The 11,674-nt window shown below is 45.9% G+C and overlaps 1 protein-coding gene across 1 annotated transcript; it reads left to right on the plus strand.

The window, feature by feature from the left end:
* The first annotated feature begins 2,574 nt into the window (after nucleotides 1-2,574).
* On the plus strand, nucleotides 2,575-11,061 carry HOMEZ (homeobox and leucine zipper encoding). The gene is made up of 2 exons (XM_044230401.1): nucleotides 2,575-2,747; nucleotides 8,278-11,061. The coding sequence occupies exons 1-2, from the start codon at nucleotides 2,708-2,710 to the stop codon at nucleotides 9,876-9,878; spliced, it is 1,641 nt and encodes a 546-aa protein (XP_044086336.1). The 5' UTR covers nucleotides 2,575-2,707; the 3' UTR covers nucleotides 9,879-11,061.
* The last annotated feature ends 613 nt before the right edge of the window (nucleotides 11,062-11,674 follow it).

The raw sequence follows: 11,674 nt of genomic DNA on the forward strand, positions 1-11,674 counted from the left end.
TCCAGTGCTTTGGAAGAGGTCTGTGCAAGAAGTGACTTTGAAACTTAAGTTTCCTTAGGTATATGGTAAATGTGCCTCTGGTTAATCCTACTTATATCTAAGCCATGCAAAGGAAGAGAGAATTTTCACCAAAGATGGGGAATTAACATCTCTACATTGAGGATGACAAGTCCTCATTCTTTCAGCACTAGTCCCTGGAAAAGCTGAGAAGTTTTGTTGTCTTGCTAGAGGTAGGGGCCCTTCCTTCTCTGATATTGTCAGCCTGCATCCATTCCTCTCTTCCAATCCCCATCCTAGTCCACTCCATCTTCTAAAGCTTTAGGGTGAAACCCACATAAGAGGGAGGCTTCACAGGGCACCTGTGTGGCTCAGTCAGTCAAGGGTCTGCCTTGGGCTCAGGTCATGATCCCAGGATCCTGGGATGGAGGCCCACATCAGGCTCCCTGCTGAGTAGGGAGCCTGCTTTTCCCTCTGTCCCTCCCCCTGCTTGTGCATACTCTCTCTCTCTCTCAAATAAATAAAATCTTAAAAAAAAAAAAGAGGGAAGCTTAGCACGCACTCTATAAAAGGGGTAGATAAGTTTCTTCTTTCCTTTAATTTCCCCTCTCTTAAACCTGTCTTTAATTCTGCTTCCTACTCCCGAGTCTCAGGAGTGAGTGTCTTAATGAGACAAGAAAGGTGGCAGAAAAGGTCCACCTTTCTTATTTCCAAAAGACGGTGATCAGTGTTGCCCAGGGTGCCTAACTGATCCCTCTATAGAGGGGCAGGCACTAGGTTCTCACAGACATTGACTGGTTTTCCAGCCAGATTAATCATGATTTCTTCCCAATCAACCCAGTCTTGTTATTTGTTTGGATTATGAGAGAACAACTCCACTGAAAACTGAGGGCTGCTGCTGCCTAAAATATTTCACTTTTTCTTTTATTGTATACAAACTATTGGGGCATGGTAATAGTCATGATTTAAGACAAAGTCTGTTATGTACTACGAGCCCTAGCTTAAACACTGAGGGATCAGAAGTTTCCAGCTCTAAAGCTGAGTATATATATCTTTCCTTTGTTTACACCTATGTTTTGCTGATGTTTTTGCTGGATACTAGTTTGAATATTGTAGGGCTGGCTCTTAGGAGGTTGAAATTTTTACTGAATGTAATGGGGCTGGGAGGTGGGCAGGTACAAATACAGCCATAATTAACATGAGGCTCAATGCTGAAGTTGAAAACCATTTCTGATGTCTGACAACCATGAAAGTGCTCTAGACCTTAAATTGGAACAATAAAGAATCCATAGCAGGCATTGGTTTGCTGGGGAGTATATGGGAGGGGTGATGTCTGTGGGGTACAGAAAAAGTCTGAAATTGTTTCATAAATTATTGTAGTTGTGTAAACTATTAAGTGACCTAAAGGCAAAAAGAGACTTTTTCAAAGATTAGCATATAAGAACAAAAGAATCACTTCAGAAAGTACTGGGTCCAGTCTTTGTTTAAAGACCGAGAATCTGGGGCGCCTGAGTGGCTCAGTGGGATAAAGCCTCTGCCTTCGGCTCAGGTCAAGATCTCAGGGTCCTAGGATCGAGCCCCACATCGAGCTCTCTGTTCAGCAGAGAGCCTGCTTCCCCCTCTCTGCCTGCCTCTCTGCCTACTTGTGATCTCTCTCTGTCAAATAAATAAAATATTAAAAAAAAAAAATAAAGACCGAGAATCCTAAATATACAAGCTTTGGCCCAAATTCCAAATACATTAACTTTTGTCCCACAACTTTTGTGACTACTCTGGTGAAAAGTCCCATTTTGTTGCCATCTTTTTCCTGACAGCGAAAATCAAGGTCCTCAAATATATGAGGCAGGTCCTCCTCACTGGGACAGAGAGGTGGGCCTAGGGGTCGGATTATCTGGGGGGGGGGTCCCCAAACAGGTGCCTACTTCCGGCACTTAGTCCGTGGGAACACCTGTGCAGTGTTCTGAAGGGGCCGGGCTGCTGGGATCCTCGTCTTTCAGGCTGCAAGACATTTGACCCATCTGGAGAACAAGTTCCCGGTTGCTCTGGGCGCTTCGTTTACAGCGACGCTGCTGACTGCCCTCGGCTGGGCAGGCGCGGCTCCGCTCTGGTTCTACTCGCGTGTAAGGCTGACAAGGGGATGCTGAAAAAAGTCTTCCTTCAGGAGGAACAAATGGAGAGTAGTTGCAAGTTGGTCTTGGACAACTGAACAAACTCCTGTGAATTCCTTGGGGCAATTCCGGGAGGACCACGGCTCAGCGTACTCCGAAGGTCCGGCGCGGAAAGGTCGAAAGCGGGGGGAGGGGGGGAGAGGAGGTACCATTCACAGCACCCTGGCCCTGGGGGACATCTTCCCTGACCCAAGCAGCCAATAGCCACCCCGACTGAGGCCCACCCAGCCAATAACCGACTTCAGCCGAGACTCACGCAGCCAATGGCCGGCCCAGTGCGTTCCGCCGGTGCCTGCCTGCCTACTTCCACCAATCGGGACACGGGCCACCTTGGCACCGCCCCTGGAGCTCGCCCCACCCATCCGCCCCGCCTCCAACTCGTTCGAGCAGGGTTGGGCTATACGGGCGCGCTCTCGGGGACAGGGGGGGCAGTCCCGGTCCCGGCCCTCCGCGCGGGTGGGCTTGGAGCAGGCCGCACCGGGCGGGAACCCCACTCCCACCCCGGAGGCCCCCTGCCCTTTCTCCCCCTTTCCCCCCGGCCCATGGTGCGAGGCTGGGAGCCGCCGCCCGGGCCGGACCGTGGTGAGTGATCCCCAGCCCCTTCGACTTCCCCTCCCAGCCCCTGTAAGATCTCCGACCTCCGGAGCCCCATCCCCGTGCTGGGGGGGGGGAGGTGGTTGGAGAATTCTAGGCTCGAAGTCGCCCCGTTCTCTCTCCTTTCTCCTCTGGACTTTTCGGTTCCCTGTTGTAACTGGGGGAGGGTGAGTGGGTGTGTAGGGAGGAGGGGAAGGCTTGGTTGGGACGCCCCCCCGGCGAGGGGAGGATTGAGATTCGGCTGCTCCCTGGGGCTCATCGCCCCAAGTGCAGCAACTTTTTGTTCTCTGACCCAGTTTGGAGCCTTATAGACTGCCTGCGAAATGGAGGATAGGAGAAACGTTTCCTTCCCAGGCCTCTCCTCCTCCCCCCACGACTACCTCCTGGCGACCTCAACACACGTACAGAAACCTGGTCTTACTTCTGGGAAGCGATGGTATTTGGGAATGAAAGGTTTGGGAGAAACTGCGCCTTCTGACCCCCTACCCAACCATACTCAGAAAACAAACCAAAAAAGTGAGAACCCGAGTTCTCAGAGGTTCCTGGTTTTGTGTCCTAATCTGAGACTTCTAAACTGAAAGACTCAAGCTGAGACCTGTTTGGTAATGTGGGCCCAGATCAGGAGATCTTTTATCGTACGAACCTCCTCACCATACATTTGAAGCCCTTTTATATTATATGAGTAGGACAGGTAAATGGCAATGATTGAAAAAAACAAGCCAGTTAAACTTGGGAATTTTTTAAATGATGCATACATCTCTTAAGCATTGTCATTAAAAGTATGTTCATTGCACCAATCTTCTGAGGTAGTGTCCAGGCGTTTTCTTTGTGTAAGTCTGCTGATTGGAGTTCCCAGTTGTCTTTCCATATAAACTACACAAGCGAATTTCAAATCTGGCTGCACCTGAGAACTTTTGAAAGTACTGATGCCTGGGCCCGAGTCCAGACTAATTTAAGTCAAAATACGAAGGAGGGTTCCCTGGTTTAAATTTTCCCAGGTAATTCTAATGTGCCACTGCCTCTAATGTATGATTTCAAGGGGGTTTTTGTTTTGTTTTATTTATTTTTAAAAAGATTTTATTTATTTGACAGAGATCACAAGTAGGCAGAGAGGCAGGCAGAGAGAGAGGGGGAAGCAGGCTTCCTGTTGAGCAGAGAGCCCGATGCACAGCTCGATTCTGGGATCATGACCTGAGCTGAAGGCAAAGGCTTTACCGCACTGAGCCACCCAGGCGCCCCAGTTTTGTTTTTTAAAGATCTTTTTATTTATTTGACAGAGAGAAATCACAAGTAGGCAGAGAGGCAGGCAGAGAGAGAGAGGGGAGAAAGCAGGTTCCCCGCGGAGCAGAGAGCCCGACGCGGGGCTCCATCCCAGAACCCTAGGATCATGACCTGAGCTGAAGGCAGAGGCTTTAACCCACTGAGCCACCCAGGCGCCCCGGTTTTGTTTTGTTTTAATGCAGTGAGAATTTAAACACTTTTGGAGCAATCTGAATGCAGAAAACGTTTGAGATTTTTTAAGTCCCCTGCCCCTCTAATCTTTTACAGTTCCCTGCTACTCCCAATTCAACAACTGTACAACACCTTAACATTTGACTTTGTTTTCATAGAAACAATTTTTAGCGCACTAATTTTTCATAGGTTTATGTGATATTTAATTACATTATTATATAAATAAAGAAGAAGCAGGCATAAACAGGTTGGGAATCACCTGCAACTGGTCCAGGCTCATAGGGCAGGTGAAGGAAACAGATGATTTTGGCACACTAGAGAGTAGCCTACCATCCTCTAGTACATGGCACACTGTGGGTGTTGGTCATATAACCCAGTGGATCAGTTAAATCACGCTCCTGGCCCAGTTGAACACCTCTCCCTTCCACTCTCTCCAATTAATATCCCCAATATCCAGTCCCTTCTAGACTTAAATTCTCTTGAGTATTCCATCCACTCTTTCCATTCATTCACATCAAGCAGTATGTTCCTCGTTAAGCAATTACCATCACTCCTTTTTTTTTTTTTTTATTAAGTTGGAAGGACATAAGTCAGAGGTTCTTAAATTGGGCTTCTGGGCAGCCAGTGAATCCTTTGAGATTATATATATAATGTGTAAGTTTAGATGTTTATGGTGAGGGTAGTCATAACTTTCTGAGTGGTCCATACCTTTATCTGATTATCAGAGAAGTTCATAACCCAAAAAAGTTGAGAAGCACGTAAGTTGAATACCACTGAAAATTCTTTTAAGGCCCTTAAAACTGTATCACCAAGACACATTTCAGGCAGTACTCCAATTCTTCTCTGAATAAAAATACAGGGTAATTTTGCAGGATCATTAGTTTCTCATTTGAACGGTTTCCTGCTTTATCATAAGTCTACAATCAACCCTAGAGTTGTGAACACCTCTTTTTCCTAGGATTGTATGTATACCCAAACTGGAAGTTTTAAGTTACTGCCATCTGTCCACAGGTATGGAAAGCCCAAAGGGAACAAAGGGTGTTATCCTCTATATATGTTTTTCTCATTATATTTTTTACTAGCTATTTGAAGGAGTGGTAGGGCATATATATTTAATAAGGATACAAATTTAGTAATTATTCAGAATTGGTAATCCCATCATCACTACCATCTCTGCCCATAGGAGTCTTTATTTCTCGTTTTGATTCCCTTCTTTTTCTATCCTTTCCAAATGGAGGTATAAGAACACAAGGCACTGTGGTGTCCTTATTTTGGTTTTGATTAATGTGGGGTCTATTCTCCTTGTTATAGTTCTCATGAGCCTCTCTCCGGTTGTAGTTTCTCCCTGTGTCAAAGCCACATTCTTCCAGGGAGATACCATGTGGCTAGCTGTACAGCTAGCTGTGCCTTGATTTAAGCCACTACTCTACATCAGGAAATTTACCACAGTTTGTTTTGTGTAATTGGAAAACTGGATGTATGCAGTACCCCAAATACGGTATTTGCATTATGTATGTTATACTGAAACATCAAACTGATACCATGAGAATCTGGAGGATAGCAAACCACATGAATGAAAACAAAATGCTTCCTTGTAAAGCCTATAGCTGTGCCTGTCTTATTTCCTGTCTGGCAGTCTTCATCCTTAAGCTGGACTGCTTTATTCCTTGGGCCACAGTTTTCTCTTATCTAAAGTATAATTGTGAACTTAAAAAACGGACACAAATAAGGTTAAGTAGATGTCAGGTGCTGCAATCATAAAGTATTCTCCAGCTTAGGTTTGGCGGTGGGCCACAATGTCTGAATGGTGGTTTAGCACCCATCTGTGTAAGCAGTTGCTCACAGGCCACTCAGGTGTGTCTGGGATGAACCTGGAGGGTAAAGGTAGAGGTAGTACTGCATTGGCAATTCATCTGGCAATCAAAAAGGATTTATACCCAAGATACAGATTCAGTTCTCCTAAAGCTGTGACTTTCATACTTTTTTTTAAAGCAGCATAATCCATTCTGGAATGATATCCAACTCCCAAAATGTAAAGAGCATAAAATCATGGATATCCTGGTTTTTTCCACTGCTCATTAGAATTAGGAAAAAAGAGATGGAAAACAATGATTTTAAAGAATGCAGTCTTTGCTTCACTTCCCTCCGTGTCTAGGAAAAGAATGGCATTCCCTTATATCAGAATCGCCCTGTGAGGCTGAAGTAATGAGAAAAGCTGCCATTTATTGAGCCTTTACTTTGTTCTAGGCATCACGTCAACTGCATTTTTTTCATTTAGCCATAAACTTGGAGGAAGGTGCTGTTTTGACCGCCTTTCTTTCTGAGGGGAAACTAAGGCTTTGTGAGATTAAATAATTTGCCCAAGGACAGGCAACACTCTAGGAAGGAGTGGAGCTGCAGTTAATCTCAAATCTGCCTCACCCCAGACCCGCACACCAATAGCTGTGTTAGGTCTTGCCTAGCACATAGTAGGTTCCTGATAAAAATACATAGCTTTATAGACATGCAGCACTGTGCATTTTTTACACATGAAGAAACTAAAGCTCCCTTAAGTTCAGTAGCTTGCCCAAGATCATATAGCTGGTAAGTAGCAGAACTGGGATTCAGACTGCAGTTTGGCCTTAGTCAGGGATCACATTTCTACCCACTGTGCCATGCTGCCTCCATTTACCCTCTTCAGGTTCTCTTCAAGCTGTACAGCCTTTAGGATCTGCATGGCCTTCAGTTCAATAGATCAGATTGTTAAAAGGAAATGGAGACTCATTAAAATGCTTCCAAATTTTTCTAATCGTCATATAAAATCCCTTGATACCACTATGTACTATAACGTCCTGGACTTGAGATTCTTAGTTCATCATGTAGTGTTTACCTAGGAATCCTGTCCCATCCTTAACATATCAGAGGTAAATATTTATAAACTCAGATGGGATTCCTCTAACAGTAAAGGGTGGCAGATGTGTTAAAGAGTTTCTAATGCCCATCCAGGGAGCTGAGTTAAAACCTGGTCAACAGAACTTTCTGGGAAATAACCTGAGCAGGTATTTCAGGCATGATGCAGGATCAGGAGCTCTCCCTGCAGCCCCTACACCCACAGCCCTGGGAGCAGTGGTGCTGCTGGGGAGCCTGCAGGACCTGGCTTCCATTCACAGTACATCTGCCCACCTGGCCCTGAGAAGAAAGCTGGGCTGCAGAGATAAGACTGGCAGGGCTTCAGCCCTGTGTGGAGGGGCTGTTACAGTCTGAGGGAGCTCTCCAGGCTCCCCAGAGAGAGACTGAGCTGCAGGAAGAGACAAAGGCTTGGGGGAGGGGCTAACCTTTGTTCTGAGGATGACTTGGTGGAAACAATTCCCTCTACCCCCACAGGACCCCAAAACCCAGGAGGAGTAAGCCCCATTTATCCCAGATATCTGACCTGTGTCTTATCCTATAGAGAGAAAATAAAACGGGTTTGGTTTTAGGGCTTAAAGGCACTATCATTGCCCTCCCTGAAGGACTCCACCACCAAGAAGGGAAGAGGAAAGGGGGCTGGGGGCTGGGCAGTGGAACAGTGCTGTCCTGCCTTCTAGCTCCTCTCTTGTATTTCCCACCTGTCTCGACATTCTAGAGGTAATCATAAATTGCCAGGAGTTAAAGCAATTTGCATCAGTTCTGAGATTACTGCACTTCATGTTTTTGTGGTTGAGATTTCATTTTGTGACTCCTGTTCCATGGACTTAGAGGATGAAGTGAGTTTGAATTAGAAAAACTAAGGCAACATAAGGATGAGTTTTCTTCCTTAATCTCTAAAGACAGATTTTTGTCCTGGTGATAGTGTTCACTAGTCATGTGACTTGGGGTAATTTAACTTCTATGGACTTTGGTTTTTCCATACATACAACAGGAATTTTAACAGGGTCATAAAATTAGGAAAATTAAATGAGAAATTACTAAAGCACTTTAAAAGCAATCCAACATGGTACACATAGATAGTTGATTGTATTGGAGTCCAGCATTTTGTTTGGCAGAAATTGAGCAACAGGCTGAAAGAGGAGCCCCAGTGATTGAGCTGTTTCTCTTCTTATTACAGCTATCTCTGAAGGGCACAAATCAGAAAGCACCATGCCTCCTAATAAAGAGGCCAGCAGTCTTAATAGCTCCCCAGCGGGGCTCATCTGCCTGCCTCCAATCTCCGAGGAGCTACAGCTTGTGTGGACCCAAGCAGCCCAGACCAGTGAGCTGGATGGCAATGAACACTTGCTACAAACCTTCAGCTACTTTCCCTATCCCAGTCTAGCAGACATTGCCCTTCTCTGCTTACGCTATGGGCTGCAGATGGAGAAAGTCAAGACTTGGTTCATGGCCCAGCGCCTCCGCTGTGGCATTAGCTGGTCATCTGAAGAAATAGAAGAGACTCGAGCCCGAGTGGTCTACCATCGGGACCAGCTCCATTTCAAATCTCTTCTCTCTTTTACTCATCATGCAGGGCGGCCCCCAGAGGAGGTGCCTCCTCCATTGCCACCTCCAGAACAAATGGGTCTTGGAATAGTACCCCTGACTCTTAGTGAGCCCACCCAAATGAAAGGCTTGAAGGTAGAACCTGAGGAGTCCTCAGAGCTGCTGAGTCACCAGAAAGCAAAGGAACCCCTGATGGCACCTGGCAGTGGGGCATTCCCCCACCAATCAGATTTTTGGCAGGATCTTCAAAGTGGTGGCTTCTCTAAGGAGCAGGCAGGCAGGGGTCCCCACCAGTCACATGGCCTAGGTTCTGCTTCCTGGAACCACTCCACAGCTGTCCATCCGCCACATGCTCGGGATAAGCCCCCACCAATCTCACTACTTGCTAGTAGTTGTAAGCAGGAGTCAACATCTAATATGACTCCTTCTTCTCCCTCTACCTCTTCTTCCACTTTCCCGGTACTGGCTAATGGAGCTACTGCCACCTCTAAACCCCTCCAGTCACTAGGCTGTATCTCACAGCCACTGTCACCCAGTGAACAGGCACTGCCCCCACATCTGGAGCCAGCTTGGCCCCAGGGGCTAAGACATAACTCAGTACCAGGTAGGGTTGGCCCTGCAGAGTACCTTTCCCCAGATATGCAACGCCAGCGAAAGACCAAGCGCAAAACCAAAGAGCAGCTGGCTATCCTCAAATCTTTTTTTTTACAGTGCCAATGGGCACGGCGTGAGGATTACCATAAATTAGAACAGATCACTGGTTTACCTCGACCTGAGATCATTCAGTGGTTTGGTGACACACGCTATGCCTTGAAGCATGGGCAACTAAAATGGTTTCGGGACAATGCAGTACCTGGTGCCTCCAGTTTCCAGGACCCAGCAATTCCCACACCCCCACCTTCAACCCGCTCCTTGAATGAATGGGCTGAGACACCACCTCTGCCAAACCCCCCACCCCCACCGGATATACGACCCTTGGAGAGGTACTGGGCAGCCCATCAACAACTGCGGGAAAGTGATATCCCTCAACTGAGTCAGGCATCAAGGCTTAGCACCCAGCAGGTACTGGATTGGTTTGATTCTCGATTACCTGAGCCAGCTGAGGTGGTGGTTTGTCTAGATGAAGAGGAAGAAGAGGAGGAGGAAGAACTGCCAGAAGATGACGAGGATGAAGAGGAGGAGGAGGAGGAAGAAGAGGATGATGATGATGACGATGTGATCATACAGGACTGAGTCGGGGGGACTAGGGGAGGGAAGGTCTGTTACTAAAAGATGAACCAACTTAGTAACTGTTTAAACAAAGAAACCACATTTTTTTAAATTACTTTGTGGCAAAGAACTGAAAAGCTTTGTGTTCTTGAGGTTGGGGGATTGGGGATGTAGTGAGGGTGGACCAGAGAGGATGACCATAGGATCTAAAGAGAGGTGAGGATTGGATGAACAGAAATCAGTCCTCTCGTCTCAGTGAAGAGTGCGCTAAGGATCTGGTCCAAACCATGGGCTGGGAGAAGGCTTTTTTGCTCTCTTCATGTCTGCTGTTCTTTTCCCTTAGTGTGCAATGGAAAGCCCAGACCTTGGCCATACATCTATAGGAGGACTGGAAAAGAAGAGTAAAGAATTTTGATTCAATTGATGATTCCAGTGCAGACCCCAGTCCCACCATTTTCCCTGGAATGTAAGGCTGCCTCACACCCCTTTTCTGAGCACAAGTCCATGAATAATACAACTAAGAGTCTTAGTATGTCCCAGTTTCATCACTAGTCTTTCCTTAATGCACACCAACGTGACTATATGGTTTACCTTCCTTGTTACTGAGTTGCACAGGTAGCAGAATGTTTTCATTTCTGATACTGGGACCACTTTTGCCTTGTACTTCTTTTTTTTTTTAATCTTTTTCCAAAGTCCCCATTCTGTTCACTATTTGTCTCAGGGTAAATCTTCCCCATGGAGCTTGTGAAAAGTTTAATAATTGGGTGGAGAATAATTTAGACTGGATATTTATTGGATGTGGGAATTAGGGGAAATGTCCTTTTAAAAAGTAGAATTAGGTTACAGAGGAATAGAGGAGAGGGATGGTTTCTGCTGTTCAGAAGGTGGGTGCAGGTAAGTTCCAGGTTTGGTTTTACAAACCTGAAACTCCCTCCTGCCTAACTTGACAGAGACTAATATTTCATCTTTTTTGGTGTTGGTTCAATTTATGTCTGTAATTGAGACTTTCCTCTTTTTATAGGATCTGTCTTGGGGACAGAGGGACCCAGGTCTTTAACTTAATTGATTATTGATGTTTTAGAATGGTTTCCATCAGATGGAGTCAGATAAAAAGATTTCAATGGGTTAACCATCTAGAAATAAGAGTGGATACCCCAAATTGCTAGAATAATAATAAAAGGCCACAAATAAAATTGTTTATCTCTCCTCCACTTTGCCACTTCTATGGTTTAGAGATTAATGGAGCCAAATCCATTAACATTCTGGTTTAGTATACTTTTTTCTTGTTGTTGTTGTTGTTGTTTTTAACAACAGGATATATTGAGGTAGATTAAGAAAACAAAACCTGGGGCACCTGGGTGGCTCAGTCAGTTAAGCACCCTACTTATGGTTTTGGCTTAAGTTATGATCTCATGGGTCATGAGATCAGGCTCCCTGCTCAGTGGGGCCTCTGTGCTAAATGAAGCCTCTGTGTGAGGATTCTCTCCCTCTGTCTCTTCTCCCATTTGCATGTGCACATGCACTCTCTAAAATAAATAAATACATCTTTAAAAAAAATCAAAGGAACAAAAACTTTGAAAGGCAGTGTATTAGCATCTATCACTGGGCAGATTTGTCTCCTGTACCTGCTACAGCACAGGCTCTTGCCCAGAAGAGGTGTCTAGAAATGCCTTTAAAAATAAATTCAGAGGGGCGCCTGGATGGCTCAGTGGGTTAAGCCGCTGCCTTCGGCTCAGGTCATGATCCCAGGGTCCTGGGATCGAGCCCCGCATCGGGCTCTCTGCTCAGCCGGGAGCCTGCTTCCTTCTTTCTCTCTCTGC

Source organism: Neovison vison, chromosome 13 (genome assembly GCF_020171115.1).
Source record: "Neovison vison isolate M4711 chromosome 13, ASM_NN_V1, whole genome shotgun sequence".
NCBI lineage: Eukaryota > Metazoa > Chordata > Mammalia > Carnivora > Mustelidae > Neogale > Neogale vison.

Excerpts from the sequence above, each read along its gene's own strand:
- HOMEZ (XM_044230401.1), top strand. The coding sequence starts at position 2,708 with ATGGTGCGAGGCTGGGAGCCGCCGCCCGGGCCGGACCGTG. Across the intron at positions 2,748-8,277 it reads GCCGCCCGGGCCGGACCGTG|CTATCTCTGAAGGGCACAAA; the intron begins GTGAGTGATCCC and ends TTCTTATTACAG.